This window comes from Gymnoscopelus microlampas, assembly GCF_963454915.1.
Source record: "Gymnoscopelus microlampas genome assembly, chromosome: 5".
Lineage (NCBI taxonomy): Eukaryota > Metazoa > Chordata > Actinopteri > Myctophiformes > Myctophidae > Gymnoscopelus > Gymnoscopelus microlampas.
The window spans coordinates 44,850,228-44,871,887 of NC_139942.1; the positions used below are offsets into that span (position 1 = coordinate 44,850,228).

Sequence of the window (21,660 nt, forward strand, 5' to 3'; positions counted from 1 at the left end):
AGACCAGAAGTCATCCTCGCCCCATTTTAACCACATCGGGTGGTCTAGACTCCTCTACACACCCAGGCAATCGAACCATCGAGGAGCATCTGTGCCGGATCGACAATTGTTTGTAGTTCTTGCCGGCATAGTCAGCCATTAGTGGGGTCTGATCACCTGCCTGAATAATATGCTGAATCAGCGACAGAACTCATCAGGGGGGGAGAGAGCTCGCTGTTTGACTATTCAGCAAGTCACAGCATGGGTGGAAGTGAACAACAAGCTCTACAGTGTACAGACTAGTATTTCACTCACATATATCACCTGAAAGTAAGTAGATTATGTGCAAACTGGAAAAATTACTTGGACGGCATGCACCCGAGAGACAGGAGAGATAGGCCAGAGAGTGAAGGCATTTGCAGACAGGGTGCGATTTTTCGCACGGAAAAAACGGACAATATCATTTTTTAAATGAACACATGGTTCTCAATGACCTCATGCACACCGGCTCCGAATTTACCGTGCGGCGATGCAGCGTTTTTTTTTCAATCGAACCCAGTTTGATTCGTGCGTCTTTTCGCATGCGGTAAAAACTGATTGACTAATCGCACCCTGTCTGCAAAGGCCTTGAGAGAGTGTGTGTGTGTGTGTGTGTGTGTGTGTGTGTGTGTGTGTGTGTGTGTGTGTGTGTGAGTGAGTGAGTGAGTGCGAGTGAGAGACAGCCCCACACACACGCACTTATTTTAAGAAGCACACTAATTTCTGGCGCACCGCATTTCAAGCCATTTTTGATACCTTTGTGTGACAGTGTAGTATGATCAAGTAGGGCGTTAATTTCCCCCCAAAAAGTTAAAATATGGAGATAAGAGGTTTCTTTCCCGACAACAATGATATAGCTGTAGTGAGTGTTGGGACCCAAATGATCTGGCTTGAATGTGGCACCACAAAACATACTGGTCTATTGGCAGAGGGAAACAAGTACATTTTGTTGTTGTTTTTCACGCACATAAACTAATTAGGGGGGGAAATGGGGATAACGTTATTCATTCACATATTCGCTCAGTATGGTATATGGACAGTCATTTCCTCTTGTGCAAGGTGCAGAACAGCTCCATCAGCTGGCCGTCTGCAGTAGTCTGTGTGTGGTGTGTGTGCTTAGAGCAAGTTTTACCCTGACCTGATCAGGGTAAGATTTCTGTGGCTATTCAAAAATAGCAGAACTACAAGCTTAAGAGCTTGTAGATCTGCTATTTTTGAAAAATGGGTGCAAATCATTGAATATATATATTTTTAAAGCGAACATTTGTAACTCAAATCTTTGCTTCTGGGGGAGTCGCTGGAACAAAACATTTTGAGATGGGGGTCTCTGTTTCTATATTAGTGGTGCTCCAACTTTTCCATGTAAAGGACCCCCAAGATGATATTTGGCCACGGACCCCCATCTCAAAATATGTTGTTCCAGGGACCCCCCAGAAGCCAAGAGTTTAGATAAAAATGTTCCCTTTAAAAATATATATATATATTCAAAGATTTGCACACATTTTCACAATTTCTCAAACAGCTCTACAAGCTATGAGCTTGAATATCTGCTATTTTTGAATAGCCAAAGTATAAGATAATGGTTAAAGTGGTCACACAGATGCGTTCCCAGGTTTTAATGGGTTAAGACAGGACAAGACTGTAGAGGCCTTTAGAACAATGATAGATGTCGGGTGGAAACCTATATGTCAAAAACTGTTACTAGTCAGGAGGATTCAAAAACATCCAAAATAGCAGATGAGTCGCGTTTTGAGCTTGTAGATCTGCTAATGTAGCTTATTTTGTGTGACACTATAGTATGACAAAGTAGGGCATTAATTTACGGAAAAAAACATAAAAAGTATAAAATACGGAGATGAGGTTTCTTCTCGATCGATCGCTATAGATATAGATATAGATATATTTCTTTATTCATGTTTTATCACTGTGCAAGTACCCAAAGCAATAGAGCTTATGTGTAAACGACAATAGTCAGTGCAGTGAAGGTGAATCCTGTTCACTTACCATCAGCCCAGCGGTCGAGATGCTGAATAGCAAACATAGTAGAAAACACCACAAGCTCCGCCTCCGTGGATACCTCTGACCAATGGAAGAACTGCGTGACAAAACAGCGAGAAGAAATGTGTGAAATGTCAAGCACCTCAAAAAAGGTTGGTGACAGCGTAGGACAAAGAGTACAGTTCAGAGGGGGATCTCTGATAATGAAGGGGATCTCTGATAATGACATCAAAGAAACTGTACTTCAAAGTACTTTTTCCCATGTCTTTCTAAATAAATTACTTCAATCAATAAATCAAACCCGCCTGTCTGTCCTGATGAAGGTCTAACGACCGAAACGTTGAATAAAAGAGACACATGTGTTGCAAATTCCAGACAGTGTGCGGGTCTTTTTCTTTGATGTCATTATCAGATATCCCCTTCTGAAGCGATGAACCTAAAAAAAATAGCAGATCTACACAAGTGCCGCGCTATGAGCTTGTATATCTGCTATTTTTTAATAGCCAAAGTATAAAAGGTTAAGACTTATTGTGATGCTATATTAACACATTTAGCTGGGGACCCCCTGGAACGCCCCGAAGGACCCCTGGGGGTCCCCGGACCCCACTTTGAGAACCAATGCTGTAGAGCTAAGAAAAAAGTACTATGAAGCTCCTTTAGAGACTATTTCTGAGGGAGAAAATAGATTTCTTTATAAGATTGTATTATGGTATGAACTATGCAACAATTATTATCCATCACACCCCAGCAACACAGACCCCTATTAAAAAACAAGCTGTGTGACAGACAGCGTAAACTCCTACTGAAATGCCAAAAGCAGCTTATCACGACGTGATCGATCCACGAGGGAGCTAACACTACTAATGAAGAAGGAACGTGATCCATAGCATAAGTCAAAGAAAATCCTATGCTTAAAAATAGTAATGCACAATCCCAGGGATACAAATACATCATGTTATGAAGCAGAGTAAAAAAAACACATTATCAACCAGAAAACTGAAATACCAAAGCATAGTGCCTATAGTCTCACATGACTGTAACCGAGTTTATTCATTTTGATATTTGGACAAGAATGCAACCTATGAATATGATACAATTGAGATACCAGTGTGCGGATTCGATTATTATTACTTTTTACTGTTTTTGTTTATCCAGCACCTGGATGCATGAATTTGACACGCATATCTCCTTTACTTATTGAGAGCCCCCTCCATTATCAAATAAAGTTGGCCTTAAGTTTGAGGCTCGAGTTTTTCTCAGCTTCAGGTTTATTAGCTACAGCAGGGGTCTTCAACAGGGGGTCCGGAGCCCCTATGGGGTCCTTAGAGCTACTATAGGGGGTCCGCCAAATCTTTGAGAGATTTGTCTTTCTTCACATTAACCACTTGAACCCTTTTTGAGGGTAACATTAGCCGAAAATAGCAGATATGCAAGATCACAACGCCGTTGTGAGCTTGTAGATCGGCTATTTTCGGCAAAGAGGTCCTTGGCCTGAAAAACGTTGAAGACCCCTGAGCTACAGTATCAAGGAGAGGTTTTGGACCCGACAGCGCCCAAGGTTACCTCACAGTTACAACGGCTAAGAGAAAAAACTGTTAGGGGCATTCACCATTCACACATCGTGCCCCCCGTCTCTGGAATGCTCTCCCTCCAAATTGTGAGAAGCCGACTCTTTGGACATTTCTAAATCTAGGTTTAAGCCTAGTTTTGAAAATGCCCCATCTTTTTTCCTTGCCTTAAGGCTCCCCCAAAGCTTTAATCATTGTATTATTGTGTCCACCTCTTCTTACCGTGTGGTGCTAATACTTTGTGGTAAATCTTTTGTGACTTGCATATTTTACAGTTGCGCAATGCCGCGTATTGATGGTTTGATCATACGCACGCAGACACATTTACACCGTGTATTCTTTTCTCATCGTGTTTTGTGTTGTATGGTTTGTTGTGAAGTGTACAGAGACCCCTTGGGGTGATGCTGCACTATAAATAAATAAAAAAAACTGGAGAAAAGAAACTGAACAATTTATGTTATTCAGATAGACATATTCTGTTTGTACACAAATCCCAAGAATGTTATTTACCATGCAATTTCAGACATAAGCTAGGTGTGAGGTTTCCCCTGGTGTCCTAGTTACTTTTGTTGTTGCACTAAATTGTTTTTCTTTGCTCTCCGTTTAGGTGACAATTTAGCCCTGCTGTTTGTTGACTAGGGGGGTTCGTGCATTTACTTGATCTCGCACCATTTGTAAGTCACTCTGGATAAGAGCTTCAGCTAAATGCATAAATTCTAAACTGAATTCCACCTGGAGGCTTTTTTTCCCCTGTGTGTTCTCTTCAGCCCCTCTCAGGTTTCCTTACTGTCTAACTCTGTATAAGCAGACTGCCAAGGAAAGTGAACTGCCTGTTGCCCTTTGGAAGAAAACAAATGTGAGATAAAAGAAAGCGTAGACTACTCGCTGACTAGTTCAATTTCCATTAGAGGGAGCGGATATATACCTAGCGGGTGTGTGGATTTTGTTTGAGGACGCACGCACAGCGGGTGTGCATCCCAGTGTTGATTTTGCAACACTGGGTTGCAAATGATTTTGATTTAGTTTTAGTCAATAGTCTTTTGAATAAAATTCTATTTAGTTTTAGTCGTCTGAAATGTTTTTGTCTAAATATCATAAGATTATAGTCGACTAAAATGTATTTTGGCGGTGCCTTGATGGCGTCGTAATGGCTGATTTTACACTGAAAATAGCAGATCTACAAGGTCACATCTACAAGAATAATTTCCATTCATCTGTATAAGAACAGCTCGATTTAATTAACAGACATCTTATGTTTCCAGTTGGGTTGTGCCGATATATCGTCCCGCGATATATCGTGATACGTTTTCGTGACGATATGTATCGTTTTGGAAAAAAATATATCGTTTTGAAATCGTTTTTTTCTTTTTACTTTTTTTTTTGCAATAATAATAATGCAAAAACAGAAGTATTTGTTTGCATTAGCTTTTTTCCCCTCCCATATATTTTGATAATAAAAAAGTGCCATATATCGTATCGATGTCGCGAGCCCAATATCGTATCGTATCAGGAAATTAGTGTATCGGCACACCCCTAGTTTCCATCATTTCCACCTTGTTGTCCACACTCACAGTAATACATTTCAAAACGTTGTAGATATCTATCATCTTCGCAATTTTGACTGGTGTAAACCAGTCAGTCATTAATGTTTTTTTTTGGCATATTTCAGTAACAGGCTTTGTACATTTGTACGCTCTGTGGCGCAAGTTTTGTTCACACAAAACAAAGCCTAAAAGGCATTATGCAGAATTATAATTATTATTTATCTGATCCAGTGTTTAATGCCAAGAAACGCAATAAAATCCATTCATCACAATTATTTGTGTGAAATGTCACGATCGTGACCTAGTTGGGTTGTGGTGGATACACAGAGCCTGCACCAGAGCTTGAAAGTCGTTGCTGTCGTCGGGCAGAAACCTCGTAATTTGTTATGTTTTTTGCATAAATGAATGTCCTACTTAACTCTTAATTATCCTACTTAATAGTGTCACACAAAAGCAGCGAAAATAGCCGATCTACAAGCACACAACGCGTCGCGTTGTGTGCTTGTAGATAGGCTATTTTCACTATATTAAGCCATTACATTGGGAACACATCTGTGTGTAATTTTAAGATTTATTTAGCTATTCAAAAATAGCAGATCTACAAGCTCATAGCGCGGCACCGAGTGCCGCGCTATGAGCTTGTAGATCTGCTATTTTCTTTTTTAATCGTACATTTTTGCAAATCTTTGAATATGTATATTGTTTTAAAGCAAACAAAATATTTTGAGATGGGTGGTCCGTGGCCAAATACATATCATTTTGGGGGTCCTTTGACATGAGAAAAGTTTGAGAACCACTGATATTATAGCAGCATAAGTTTAAAAAAAAAAAAAAAACACTGACATTTGTAGAATCCCCCAGAAGCAAAGATTTGAGTTAAACATTTTCGCTTTAAAAAACATTTAAAAAAATGTTTTTTCTAAAACATTGCAGATCTACAGCACTTGGTGCCGGACTATGAGCTTGTAGATCTGCCATTTTTGAATAGCCAAAAAAATCTGAAAATTACACACAGATTCTTTCCCGGTCTAAATGGGTTAAAAAGTTTCTCAAAAAATATATGTATATTTTTTAAATGGAATGGTATTGGACATACAAGGTTTCCAACCCCCGACAACAACAAAGTGCAAAACTACATGTAGCTCCTCAAGACACTGGAAATCTTTTAGTACCGAACAACCTCGCTGTCGGCAAAAACAAAAAACGGAACAAAACAGGCCTTTAGCGGTGGTGGTGGTGGTGGTATAGCAAATGGGTGTTTGCTACTTACACTTTCCTGCAGTGTGGGCATCTGGCCAGCGTCCTGTCTGTAAACTCTGTCCACTGACAAGGAGACAAGGCAACAACAAGAGGTGAGCTTTGATGATACTAGTACTGCTGGAAGTCATTTGATCATGAAGATACAGGGAGCGGAACATCCACACACACACACACACGCACACACACACACACACACACACACACACACACCGCCCCCCTGAAGTTTTTCTCACACTTCTTTCCTTTGAATTGGACCCACACTGAAGTTTGATGTCTGTCCAGAACCCGATCCAGAGAACACATCACCCCAGTCCTCCACAGTGGGGTAAAGTAGCCAAGTACATTTAGTCGAGTACTGTACTTAACCCATTAAGACCTGAGGCGATTCTTTAAAAAAAAATCTAAATCATAACAGTTTTTGGAAAAAAAAAAAAAAAAAAAAGTTTTCAAGATTCTTCAAAAATAGCAGATATACAAGCTTGTATATCTGCTATTTTTGAATAGCCAAAGACATCTAAAGTGACACATATGCGTTCCAGGTATCAATGGGTTAACACATTGGGTGCAAAACACGGTCTGGACCGTGTTTGCACAGAGTAGCGCTTCGGTGCCGAACACGGTCTGAAATGTGTTTTCAGTCGCTTTAGTTTTTTCCGTTTTTTACCACACGGGAGGGGCTGGAGCAGCTCTGGAATCACCCACGGCGATTCTGAGAAAGAAGGACCTTATAGACCCCTTAACAGACGACGTCATACTGGCTGCGTGCAGCCAGTATGCGCGCAACGAAACCCATTTTATCAGGTCTCGTTAGGACGCGTCTCACTAGCCAACACACACAAGAGGGGGTTGGGGTGTGCTGAAACCAGTGCACCCCGAAACAGGTTGGGAATTGATTGCGTGAAACAATCACCTGTGCGTCCAGGCTCAATGTTAGTAAACAAATAATTGGTCTATAGATCACCGTGCCAAAAAACATGGCTCCCCATTCGCTTCAGTCTCCTTCTCTAAAACGCCTATAACTCCGAAACTTTATACGCTGGGGGAAAACGACTCATTTTGTATGCGCGATCACTGCGCCATTGTGACCATCATCACAGAGAGAGACAGCGTTTCCATGGCGAGAGAGAAAGCGTTTCCATGGTGAGAGAGAGAGAGAAAAGGAGCTCCTTACCAGGAAAGTGTTGCTGCAGTGTCCACAGGATACTCTGGCCCCGGCGGGCTGGGGGTCAGGACTGGCAGGACCTGGGTGCACTGGACCCAAGTTAATTATCCTCTTACTAGAAAGACACAAGAAATCATACACACACACACACACACACACGTCAATATGACATGGTTTGCATTTTACGTATATCGTCGCTGTCGGGTGGAAACCTTAACCTTGTATGTCAAAAACTGTTTAGTCACAAGCTCTTGTTAATACTTAAAACCCCCAACCGGAGACTCCGCCGGTCATCAAATTATTGGCTTAGGAATGCGACAAAAACTAAAAATAATCTCCATGAATTCAAGGCTTCATGGGGTATGTGATTGATAGAAAATAAGTAATTTTTTGGTTGAACTATCCCTATCAAATATTTATAACCTTAACCACTTTCACTTAAAAAGAATCACTTCACTTTCACTTCAAAGATGCACAAAAGAATCGCTCATCTAAAGGCTTGTGATGCAACAAGTTGTGAGCTTGCGTTTCCAGTTATTCTTTGCAACCTTTGCATGACGAAGTTGTGCATTAATTTTACGAAGCTCACAACGCCGCTGTGAGCTTGTCAAAGTTGAGAACCACTGGGTTAAAGCTTTACGCCGTGTGAAGGTTTCCATTCCAAAACACTACAGGCACTGTAAACGTTTCTGTCAGGGGAAAACGACTGAGATGCTGAGAAGATGGACAGTACAGAAGCACGATGGCACAGCAGGGGGGCTATCAGTGATACGGCAAATAGACAGCTGTCACTTGTGCCTGTTTGTCACAGATGTTTGATCTTAAAATCACGTGAATGGAATGACAATGCTCGACCACAAACAAACTGCAGCTAGTTATGATTCCTCACATATCTCCTGTGCCTGAGGCACAAAATGCTAATGTTTTTTAAATAATTAATTTTGGTAAAAGACGATTGTAGTCACAAATCATTATAGTTTATAAAGTAAATTAAGGATGCCCTTAATATGAAGTAATATAATACAAGTCTTGTTTATTTTGTTCTAATGAGGATATTCTATGCTTGCTTGTATTTGACATATGTCATCCCTAGCAAAACAATAAAACACGAAAAAGCCATAATATACCATTTTCATTAGAGATAAAAGTCTGACTGTGTTTATCTCTTTTAAGAGGTTTTATGTGTACTTCAATACACTATAAAATAAGCAAATGTCGGAATAAGATCTGGAAGTTTACCTAGAGTTTTGGCGCACTCTCGTCAATGTTTCATATTATTATCTGTGTGCTTTTAGTTGCTGATATATAGCAACATTATTATTAGTATAATTTATTTTGAATAAAGACTTGAAGTTTTTCAGAAAACTTAGGCCAGGATTTAGAAGGCGTATTTTGGAGTCGGCCTCAGGTCTAAATGGGTTCAATATTTATATTATTTTAGTTGCAATGCAACGCGTCGTGAGCTTATAGATTGGCCATTGTCACTACTTTGGCACGACACCCTCGTATGACAGGGCAATACAAGTAATTTTCTTAAACAAAGGAGAAAGTGCATGCACATCCAATCTCTAATCCAAGTGTTGGACAAAACACAATCAACAGTAAAAATTTAAATAAAAGTTACACTTTTTTATTGCATTCGGTCAACGTGTGCTGGTCATCAAAAACGTTGATTTACAGTTTAAATGTGTAGATACATGGTTTCTGCCAGACAGAGATACGATTTGTAATTTATATCTGCACAGACCCACACTGATCCCTGAGCACACATCCATCTAGGAGGTCCTCGCAGCAGTAATTTTATTTGGCAAATATGAATTTTGCTAATGAACTGGGTTTCACACTGAGCAACGCTTCTCACCGTGCCAGGAAATCTTACATCATCTGCTTTATGCAAAATCATAATAGTCTGTGATTCATTTAACGCTGTGACTTATGACACGTTGTATTTAGATGTGAGAGGGTGTCAGACTTAGTAAGTATTTTCAAAGTATTTTCAAAGTCTCCCAGTGTATGGTAGATGTGAGAGAGGGTGACAGGCTTTAGTGTTTTTCAAAGTCTTTTCAAAGTATTCTCGCGTATGGTAGGCATCAGGCATAAACAAGAAATCTTATTTCGTTCCAATTATATTAGGCTCCAGCACAGTCTGTTGCACTGTTCAGCTGTCAAACTCTTGCCTTTGTTAATGACCAATCCTGGTCTAGTGTCTTTTGCAATAAAAATCACAAAACGCTTTAACATCTAATTGGGCAGTCGATTTGCTGGATGTGTTGTTGCAAATGGAATCCTTTGGCCTTGGCTTTGGCAAAAATTCTTGACGGACTTAGCCTTAAAACTTTTCTGTGTCACAAGTTAGAGTTTGCAAATCGTCTCGTCAATATAACCTTGTTTTCGTTTTTTGCACTGGAAAGCTAAAACGTTTGCCAGACAATTGATTTCAAACTGAATGGAACATCACGGACTCTGTTTACCTACGTCCATTACCATTATCCTGCTGTGTGCCACTCACATAAAAAAAGCTCTTGCGGTGGACTAACCCATTAAGACCTGAGGCGATTCTTAAACATTTTCTAAATCCTAACAGTTTTTTGAAAAAAAAAAAAAAAAAAGATTTTTCAAAAATAGCAGATCTACAAGCTCATAGCGCGGCACTCGGTGCCGCACTATGAGCTTGTATATCTGCTATTTTTGAATAGCCAAAGAAATCTAAAGTGACACAGACGCGTTCCAGGTCTTAGTGGACTAACACAATGCAATGGTGCAAGGCAGTTGCAGACTAATTGGCTCGTGGACTTGCTGATTGCTGATTGAATTTTAAATGTGACATTTAAATATGAAACTGTACTCTCTGTACAAATGAGCCACCTGTACTGTCTGGGTACAGACACTGTAACCATAGTCTCTCTCCGGAGACATAGTGGGCTGGCTTGAGAGACTACCGTTGTCATTCACGATACATCAAATTACATTTTACTTTTCCCATAAAGTACTGAAGTAAAACAGTGTCTGTTAACACATTGAGTGCCAGGTTTTTTTTAAAACAGGGTACAGTCAGTGCCTGTATTTTTAACAATTTTTGAACCTTTTTCAAGTAGTCACAAAATATTTTCAGTGATCACCGTCCTCACGGTGATCCCCTCATTACACACACAGGGGTCTCGTACAATCGGGGGAAAAAATTAAAAATATTAGGTAATCCGTTCCATAGTTGCAGCCAGTTGAAAATAGTTGAAAATAGTCAAAAATACATAGTAAAAAAAAAAGTACACAGGAGCCGAGATACAGGCTTTTGAAGTCATAAGTTAACCAGGAAGTGGATTGGAGTCTAAATTATAATTTATTTTTTTCAAAAACGGTCATAACCGTTTTTGGCACTCCTCGTTTGGATTATGAACAACGGTCCGGACCGTTTTTTTGGCACTCAATGTGTTAATGAAGCCGTTATTTCTTCATGCAACACTTGGAACGTGTTCTAATCTATGTTGAGGGCAGAGCCTTAATTGCGGTACACATTTGTCTTACTTAAATGCACACACACACACACACACACACACACACACACACACACACGCCCCAAGCTCACTCACATGCTTGGGGAAAAAAACATCTATTTCCTATAAACAAGGTTCTCACACATTTTTAACAATGAATTTTCAAAACTTTTCCATAGCTTTTCCAAGTATTTCACATAATTTCCAGGCCTATAGCAACCATATGGTGCAATAATGAGGCTCTTACCACCATTGTTCTATCAATGCACCAAGACCGAGTCAGGCGAGGGTATCACGTGACCAAAAAAAAACAGATCTACAAGCTCACAACGTATCACGGTGCAACGTGTTGTTAGCTTGAAGATTATTTTCGTCCTGTATACATTAGAGCAGGGGTCTTCAACAGGGGGTCCGGGACCCCTAGGGGGTCCTCAGAGTTACTACAGGGGGTCCGCCAAATCTTTGTGAGATATGATTTTTGTTTCCCTTAACCACTTGAACCCTATAGCATCCCTTTTCTGAGGAGAACTTTAGCCAAAAATAGCAAAAATAGCAATAGTCTCTCAGCTAGGGGGTCCTTGGGCTGAAAAGGTTGAAGACCCCTGCATTAGGATGCACTCACATTTTCATGTAATGTCAGACAAAAACAATATATATCCTAAAGTTTTTGAGTAATTCCAAGCCTTTTCCAGACCCGGAAAAACATTTTTTTTTTCCAATTTCAAAATATTTCCAGGAATTTCATGACCGTGGGAACCCTGTATAAAACATTTAGATTGGATGGCTCATTTCCACACACACACACACACACACACACACACACACACACACTCCTCTCACCAGTACGGCCTGGGACAGGCGATCCTCTGGGACGTCACTTTGCAGATGAGCAGACAGTTACAGGGACAACGCACGTATTTCTTCCCTGCCGGAGCATTCTTAATGGGCTGCAGACAGACAGAAGAGGGAGCCAGAGGCACATGGCAGAGAGGAGAGAGCATAGAGAGAGAGAGAGAGAGAGAGAGAGAGAGAGGTAGAAGATGAGAGCCCCGCTATATCACGAGCTGAAGGAGATAACAAGGCAATTACTCTGGCCAGATGAGAATTAAACCATTCAGACCGGAAACGCATCTGTGTGTCATTTTAAGATTTCTTTGGGCTATTCAAAAATAGCAGATATACAAGCTCATAGCGCGGCACCGAGTGCCGCGCTATGAGCTTGTAGATCTGCTATTTTTTGAAAAATCTTGTTTTTCCTGCAAATCTTTGAATATATATACAATTTGTGCAAATCTTTGAAAATATATATTTTTTTTTAAAGTGATAATTTTTTACTCAAATCTTTGCTTCTGGGGGGTCCCTGGAACAAAGTATTTTGAGATGGGGGTCTGTGGCCAAATACATATAATTTTGGGGGTCTTTGACATGAAAGAGTTTTGTTCCAGGGACCCCCAAAAGCAAATATTTTAGTTAAAAATGTAGTTAAAAAAAGCAGATCTACAAGCTACGAGCTTGTATATCTGCTAATTTTGAATAGCCAAAGTATAAAATAATGGTTATAGGCTATAGCTAATAATCTAAAATGACAGAGTATGCATTCCCGGTCTTAATGGGTTAAAACAATAATACAGAGAGGTGGGGGGCCAGATTCAGTGAGATATTGGAATGGTCTCTACGCTTTGCATTTGCAGGCACAGGGCCAAAGCATTATATAGCACGCTGATTGTGTTCCTAACTCTGTATTAAAGCATGCTTAACAGGAGTGGGGGATTGCCCTTTTCTACAATTCAATTCAATTGGCTTTGAGGAATAATGACATGGTTTTTTAACCACTTAAGCCCTATATACTTTGCTGTACAACAAATGGTGAGAATAGCTGATGATCTACAAGTCGTGACGTGATGCGTTGTGAGCTTGTAGATCAGCAGAGTTTGTGAACCAGTAGGTTTTGCTGCTATTTTAACCTACAGTACCGCAACCTACTGGCTGCACCTGCCAGTGAGGAGCCCCCACCATGACAACACACAGAAATGTGTATGGGAGGAATTCTTTGGCATAATGACTAAACTTGGGGAGAAAAGAGGGTAAAAAGCAAAAAAAAAGAAGGTAAAAACAAAGGCATGGATTTGTAATGAAATATGAGTCTAGTGCTGATGCATAGCGTGCAGCACATTGGTGTGGAAGGAATGGGTTGCAGGAGAGAATAGATATGTCCAGCTAGAAAAATAGGATTTAACTAATAGTTATACTTGGAAAAAAACATGAATATAAAAGGTTCTTGTTATATACTAGGTATACCATAATATTATGTATTTCTAAAATAAAAGGTCACTTTTTTAAACTTCAAATATGTCTCCTTTTTAAAAGGCTGAACAATGTGTGTTGAAAGGCTCACATTTCCACACGATGAAGCTGATAATATTTAAGTATCTGTTCTTATGGTGGAGTTTATGACCCACCACGATCTCTTCCCATAACCCATTAAGACCAGAAGGAGCATCTGTGTCACTTTTTCATTTGAGCTAAAAAGCTTTATTTTACACTTTGGCTATTTAAAAATAGCAGATATACAAGCTCATAGCGTGGGACAGAGTGCCGCGCTATGAGCTTGTAGATCTGCTATTTTTGAAAAATCGAGAAAATGTGTGCAAATTAATATATTTATATTATTTTAGAGGGAAAACATTTTTAACTCAAATCTTTGCTTCTGGGGGTCCCTGGAACAACATATTTTGAGATGGGGGTCCGCGGCCGAATACATATCATTTTGGGGATCCTTGACATAAAAAGGTTTGAGCACCACTGATATAGAAACATACGTTTTTCAAAATACTGTTGGGATTTAGAAGATATTTTGTAGAAATCGGCTTCAGGTCTTAAAGGGATATTTCACTTTCAAAAAAACTTTTGGTCATTTTATGGTCTACTCAGGCTTTAGTGAGCCCTCCAGACCGTTTTTAAGTTGCTTTATTCAGTATTTAGATATTTGATATTCATTTTACCAGCCACGCCCCCTTCCTATACAAACCCATTATAACTTAAAACTCAATTTTTAACCTGTTTAACCATCAAAAACACCCGTCCTTGGTTCTGGTGACTCACCCTGCCCTCCTAATGCGTGAGGGGGCCGTGTTTTTTTTATTACTTTTTTCATTTATTTTTAATATTTTTTTTTGGAAAATGAAAAAATTAAATACAAAAAATATATATTAAAAATAAATGAAAAAAGTAATAAAAAAAACACGGCCCCCTCACGCATTAGGAGGGCAGGGTGAGTCACCAGAACCAAGGACGGGTGTTTTTGATGGTTAAACAGGTTAAAAATTGAGTTTTAAGTTATAATGGGTTTGTATAGGAAGGGGGCGTGGCTGGTAAAATGAATATCAAATATCTAAATACTGAATAAAGCAACTTAAAAACGGTCTGGAGGGCTCACTAAAGCCTGAGTAGACCATAAAATGACCAAAAGTTTTTTTGAAAGTGAAATATCCCTTTAATGGGATAAGATACTGGTCACCCGTTCGTGTGCCGTTTTATCATAAGTGAGCATAAAACACCATCACTACCTCACACTTAATTACTGGTCATATCTGAAACGGGGACTTCTCTTCTATTTCCCCCCTACATTTCACTCCAGTATGTCTAGCAACTGTGTCTAATAACTCCCGGTCCAATCTTTAGCTATATCGATAGCAGGTTACTAGGTGTGCAGTTTGTGAATGAGTCCACACAAACAACAACAGGTGGCCGAGCCTCAATATACATGAACAATCTGGATGGCATCGTCACCGAATTCAAACGACTCGCCAGTTGATGGTGTACTTATGAGGAGACATTACAGATAAAGACAGTGGTGGAAAAAGTACTCACAGTTTTTACTTTAAGGAGTAGTTCACCCTAAAAATGTATTATTTTCTAAAATCTCCATGAATTCAATGCTTCATGGGGTGTGTAATTGATAGAAAAGAATTGGGTGAACTATTCCTTTAAGTAAAAGTATCAATACTGCAATAAAGAAATACTCTGTTACAGTACATTAAATTATACTTTGTTGCGAAATAGCTGATCTACAAGCTCACGTGCTGCGTTTGCCATACATTGTGAGCGTGTTGTACACCGTCCGGCACGCAGTTAAGTACATAAATGGGGCTTAAGGCTTGTACTGCTTACGACTGGTTGCTAGCTTGAAAATACAGATGACCTGGAGTAAAAATGGAAATTCCTTGAATGTTAACTTCTCAATGTAAAGCTCAGTGAGTGTGTGTGTGTGCGTGTGTGCGTGTGTGCGTAAGTGCGTGCGTGTGTGTAGGTGGGCTCCTCCTCCTTACCGTGGCCTCGTTGCAGACGCCACACTTGACCACGTGCTGGTGGATCTTGCCCTCCACGGAGATCAGGCTCTGACACACCCTACAGCTGATGACGGGGGCACTGCCGCTCTCTGGTGACGTCAGGGGGGAGTAGGGCGGGGGGTCCTCCCCGAGGAGCACCGAGGGCTGGGTGGGGCTGGGAAACGGAGGAAAGCCTGGGGGGAGAAGGAGACATGAAGCAGTGGTTATGAAACGTTTTAATATAAAGGACCCTCCCACCCAAATAAATGGTGTTGGAACAAGGCTTCAGGAGGTGGAGAAACATACCTTTACCCCACCCACTCACCAATCTACCTGGCACTATTTATACCGTGCCCATACCACCCAGAAGCCTCTGTGCTTTTCGTATCCCTCCACCATCCCTTCTCCTCCAAAGCTCCTACTACTTTTCTCTTTCTTTCTCTTCTCTCTCGATCCCTCTCTCTTTCCCTCTCCCTTGCTCCTTTCACAGGTTCCTGCAGGGGGGTAACAGTCCATGTGTGCCGTGCGGACTGACTACGCCAGGGGTCTTCAACAGGGGGTCCGGGACCCCTAGGGGGTCCTCAGAGTTACTACAGGGGGGCCGCCAAATCTTTGTGTGATATGATTTTATTTTTTTACCTTAACCACTTGAACCCTATAGCGTCCCTTTTCTGCGGAGAACTTTAGACAAAAATAGCAGATCTACAAGTTGTCGTTGTGAGCTTGTAGATCAGCCATTTTTGGCAAAGAGGTATAGGTGTAGAGGGAAAAAAGAACAGTAAACGTAAACAAAAAAAGTTGAATCTAAAACACAATTTTACACAAAATAGAGGGGGTCCCTGCTTCATCTCTCTCTCTCAGCTAGGGGGTCCTGGGCTGAAAACGTTGAAGACCCCTGGACTACGCTAACGACCTCCTCCCCAAAGACTCCCCGGAACCCTCCTCCCCTCCCTCCATTACATTTCATTTATTCAATAAAAACCCTTAAACTTCCATGAAAGGTGTGTGTCTTCGCATAGAGAATATGTATTTGGCCACGGAACCCCATCTGAAAATATTTTGTGCCAGGGACGACCTTTTCCTGTGTTGTTGAAGTGCAAGGGGGCAGGGGGGGGGGGGGGGGGGGGGCGGGTGGGGAGAGAGTCAGCGCGCTGAAGTCAAGGCACAGACTACTGTGTTGTTGGCGGACAACGGATGCACGCTTATGAGAAACAACAAAAATAAAACCTGGCAAAACAGTTGCATCATGCATGCATTAGCGCAAGATGAGGATAAAGGAAACATTCAGTCTAAATGTCCAGTTTGCTAATTCACAAGTAATGTGCCAGATAATCCCCCACACCAAGAAAGTAATAAAAGAAAAAACGTTTCAGTCATTATTCAGTCCGACTTCACTGTAGCTTATAGAAGCCTTTTCATAAATGATATTTGTACTTAGGCTGTCCTGAAAGTTTATAATATTTAGAGAAATGTAAAGTTTCAAATACAAAAGTAGTAGTAGTACTTGTGAATTAGTAAACTGGACATTTAGACTGAATGTTTCCTTTATCCTCATCTTGCGCTAATGCACGCAACTGTTTTGCCAGGTTTTATTTTTGTTGTTTCTCATAAGCGTGCATCCGTTGTCTGTCAACAACACAGCCGTCTGTGCCTTGACTTCAGTGTGCTGACTCTCTCCCCACCCGCCCCCGCCCCGCCCCCTTGCGCTTCAACAACACAGGAAAAGGCAGTTCGCGCCAGGGACACCCAAACAAGATTTGTGTATTTTTTTAGACAGCAGATTAACACGCCGCAAGCTTGTAGATTGGCTACTTCAAAAAGCGCTGGTTAAACTGATTTTGACACTTTAATACAGATTTGGGGAACCGGCCGGACCCCACTCTGAGAACCACTGACATGAAGTTATCATCGTCAGACTCGGTGGGTCAACCGTGAATGGAATTCTTCAGGGGAAGAAGGGACTGGGAGTCCAAGTCACGAGAGCTGGCCTGGCGCACCGGGCTGTGAAGGGGTTAACCCCCCCATGACAGAGTAGCCTGTTAAGTTGTGGATTAACAAGCAAATGAGATTTGGTCTTGAGTTCAGCTGAAAGGAGCTTTATAATAAAACACCGCTGGAATGCAGAGAGAGAGAGAGGCCGTTTAAGTGTGCGTGTGCGTGTGCGTGTGCGTGTGCGTGTGTGTGCGTGTGTGCCAGTGTTGCCATGTCCGCTTATTATAAGCAACTTTGAGCTTGTTGTTCTGTGAAGTCGCTTATAAATATTGGTAGTTGAGGGTTGCAGTTTTTTTGGGGCTTGTAGTTGCTTTATTTGGGCTTGCTTCCAAATGTTGTTAAAACAAGTGGCTCTCAAACATTTTCATGTCAAGGACCCCCCAAATTAATAATATGTATTTGTCCGCAGACAGACACCAATCTGAAATGTTCTGGTGCCAGGGAGTCAGGGACTAACATACAGTACAACATTTGCGTTTTTAAAATGTTTCAGAAATATTTCAAATATTCAACATGTAGATCAGCTATTTTCAAATAGCTGATCGATAGCGGTGTATGTGTGTTGATCATGCGGCCTTAAATCGCTTCCTTTGGGCTTGTTACTTTTGCAAAATCTTGCATGTAGAGTGTCTGTGTGTGACAGAGATAGAGAGAGGGCCAGTGGCGGTCAGTGCCAGCCAGTGTTGCCATGCCTGTCCACTTATTATAAGTGACTTTGGGCATCCTTTTATGTAAAGTTGCTTGTAAATATTGGTAGTTGCGGTTATATGGGTTTGTTTCTACAGTGTAGTTGCTTATTTTGGGCTTGAGCTTCAACATGTGGTTCTCAAACATTTTCCTGTCATGGCCCCAAATTAATATTGTATGTGTCCCTAACCCCCATCTGAATGTTTTTTTGTGCCAGGGAGCCCCACACCAGATTTGTGTTATATATTCCACATATTTATTTCAAGATTTTTTGAAAATAGCAGATCTACAAGCTCACAACTCGTCGCATCGCGACGCGTTGTGAGCTTGTAGATCGGCTATTTTCAAATATATAGGTTTAAAGTGCTTCTTTTGGGCTTGTTTTCATAGACCCGGTTGCATGTTTCTCTTGCAAAACCTGGCAACACTGGTGGTGGTCAGTGCAGTGACTAGGTGGGAACAGAAGAATATTAGATAACGGAGTCCCACTCCCTACATTCCATCTCTGTGTGAACAAACAATGTCCAGCAGCTAAAATAGGACCCATTTACAATAAACATTTCTGTAACAGTCAATTAGGAGCAGCACCTCCTCTGCCTCCTCATGCCTTTCCCATTAATTTATTTTAAGCTGCACTAAGTCCCTCCCCCCCACCCACCGATTGGCCGCAGCGCTATCTTGCAGCAGTCCCAGGGAGCCCCCCTATTGGCCGTATCGATTGCCAACCAAATCAGATGTTTTCCCTTTGCCAGTCAAATGGTAGAGAGTACAGTAACAGTTGGCTAGCCTGCCTTAGCTGACAGACAGTGGGTGCAGCAAGCAAGTGTTATTGTTGTCTGCTAACTGTGTGAAAAATGCATGCAACCTCTTGCAAAGACTACACAATAAACGGTGATCATGGGTGCGTAATGTGTATTGCAAACTGTCAGGCATGGCAGAGCTGTCAGACCAGCCTGCTTGCAGCCAGGCTCTCCAGTCTCCACTAATGACACTAGTGCCCACTGAATGGTTAGCATAGTAGCCGATGTAGCATAGCATAGCTGCATTTACTTATGTTAGGGGGGGCATGGCTAACTAGCACAGCCTAACCTAAACATGATGTTCACAACACAACCCCAACAGCAGGACTTCTCAGGAGCTACCACTCTGTAATAACCCAACATCAACAACATCTGCAGGCCTGCTGTGCTGCTGTCACTGTCACCTAACTACCTGCCTGTCAGCCTACCTATTACTGCTGCTGCTGCTAAGCTACAAGGCTAATGCCAAGTCAGTTATTGTCACTGTCTGTCACCTGCCTACCTACTGCTGCTGCTGCTGCTAAGCTACCAAGCTAATGCCAAGTCAGTTATTGTCACTGTCTGTCACCTGCCTACCTACTACTACTGCTGCTAAGCTACCAAGCTAATGCCAAGTCAGTTCCACTGACTTGGCATTAGCCTTGTAGCTTAGCAGCAGTAGTAGCAGCATCTCCTCCACTGCCCATGGAGATGAGGCTAGGCTGGAGGAGTGGTAGAGAGACAGTGACTCACACACAAACAGAGAGAGAGAGAGTTGGCATTAGCCTTGTAGCTTAGCAGCAGTAGTAGCATCTCCTCCTCCACTGGAGATGAGGCTACAGGCTGGAGGAGTGGTAGAGAGACAGTCACTCACACAGAGAGAGACAGAGTTGGCATTAGCTTTGTAGCTTAGCAGCGGTAGTAGCATCTCCTCCACTGGCAGATGATGAGGCTAGGCTGACGGAGTGGTAGAGAGACAGTCACTCACACACACAGAGAGAGAGTGGATATACTTGCTTTGTGGCTTGTTGGGCACCACGCCATAGGGCGCCGCTCCGGGCGACACTCCGCTGAGCAGCCCGCTGCCGCCGCCGTCCCCCAGGTCTGACAGCAGCGGGGACCTCTCACCGTCCGCCATGCCGATAAAGAGACTATGAGCCAGACAGAGAGAGAGAGAGAGAGAGAGGAGAGGAGAGAGAGGACCACCAGGGGACCACCACCACTGCTGCCTGCCTGGCTGGCTGCAACCTAAACGAGCCAACGACGTGTGTTGTATTGTTGTGTCGGAAATGCCTGCGTCACATGATCACACCATCCATCCATCCACCAGGACCTCACCTCCAGCCTATATGTATCTATGCCTCCACACTGTAGCTGTATGCTTATGGTATGGTATATGGTAATGGTTCTCAACCTGTGGGTCGGGATCCCCAGGGTGTCTCCTCATTTTTTTTTATTTTTTTTTGGGGGGGGTCCCAGATGACAGTGAAGTGACAATTTAAGGACTTTTAAGACCTTTTTAATATCTAAAAGGGGAAAAAAGAAAGAAAAGAAAAAGACTATTAGCCTACTGCATCAATAGTAATCAACAAACTATACAATACAAACTAGCAGATCCAGATCAATAAAAGATTGCAGAAAATAGCAGATCTACAAGCTCACAAGCGCGAGGCGTTGTGAGCTTGTAGATCTGCTATTTTCACAATTTTTATCTGTGGAATCGAGTCAAACTAAATTGAATGCCTCAACTCCTACAATTTCAAGTGCTTGTCAGGGTGGGGTTTCCCCAGTTCAAATATGATCCTTTTTTTATTTTGGGGGGTTTCCCCAGTTCAAATATTATTATTTTGGGGGGTCACGGGGGTCTCGTGAATAACGTTTTATTTTGTCCAATCTGTAGGCTATTTTAATACAATATAACCTATACAGTTGGGGTGGTTGTAGTTGTTCTCCCTGCCTGCTCTTCTATTGAGACATTTAGAGGTAGATCCTGTGTCTAGGTTGGACACAACCTTTGACACAATCCTGTTTCTGGTCTGATACAAATTTTGACCTGAAGCCTTCAGGTCAAAATGTAATTTCTCCCTACAGAGCAAGCAGGCAGGTTCTATTAGCTCAGCTGTAAACATTTCAGCACTTGCGCAGGAAACCCATGCAGGTTCAAATCCGGGATAGAATAGGAAAGTCACATAGTGCAGCTTAAAGTACAGTACTTCAGTAAATATACTTTCAGCTTTCACCACTGAGGGCTGATTCATATACAAACATTGAGGTAATACTTGGCGCAATAGGTTAAGAGAAAAAAAGACAAAAATGAATCATATAAGATAATAATATATTAATATAACATACATTACAGAAAATACATAATAAAAGTCATACAAAAATAGGGAGAATGCAAGGAAAGAACCCATTCTGAAATCACACAAGTTGTGATGATTTTATAGTTTGTCAGTAGTAAGGAGACGGCCTGTCTTTACACACTGTGTAATATGTCATGCACAGTTATCGGTCCATTTGGTTGCATTTGTACGCTCCCACAGTTTAATTAACAATAAGGATTGCACTGTGTAGTATAATTGTAAAAAGACAGAGGGCAGCATTTAATTTCATTCTTATTTAATTTAATAAAAGGATATCATTCAGTTCAATAGCAGCATGGACTCAAAGCTAACACAAGTTGCCTGAACACAAACCAGAACCACAACGTATCTTGGCAGTAATGTTTTTTTCCTGTTTCTCAATTTAAAAAAAAAGAAAAAGAAATTCAAAATGTGCATTAGAATTATTTATGCTATTTAAAAACAAATCAGGACATTTGTGTATTTCTATC

The 21,660-nt window shown here is 41.4% G+C and overlaps 1 protein-coding gene across 1 annotated transcript in view; it reads right to left on the bottom strand.

The window, feature by feature from the left end:
• pip4p1a (phosphatidylinositol-4,5-bisphosphate 4-phosphatase 1a) overlaps window positions 1-20,177 on the bottom strand; it is a 30,527-nt gene extending 10,350 nt beyond the window's left edge. Inside the window, exons 1-6 of the mRNA XM_084057125.1 lie at window positions 19,845-20,177; window positions 15,370-15,563; window positions 11,882-11,988; window positions 7,560-7,665; window positions 6,399-6,451; window positions 2,023-2,113 (exon numbers count right to left, since the gene is read on the bottom strand). Coding sequence (XP_083913251.1) covers window positions 2,023-2,113; window positions 6,399-6,451; window positions 7,560-7,665; window positions 11,882-11,988; window positions 15,370-15,563; window positions 19,845-19,965 — 672 coding nt within the window. The 5' untranslated portion in view covers window positions 19,966-20,177. The remainder of the gene's footprint in view (window positions 1-2,022; window positions 2,114-6,398; window positions 6,452-7,559; window positions 7,666-11,881; window positions 11,989-15,369; window positions 15,564-19,844) is intronic.
• Between the last annotated feature and the right edge of the window lie 1,483 nt (window positions 20,178-21,660).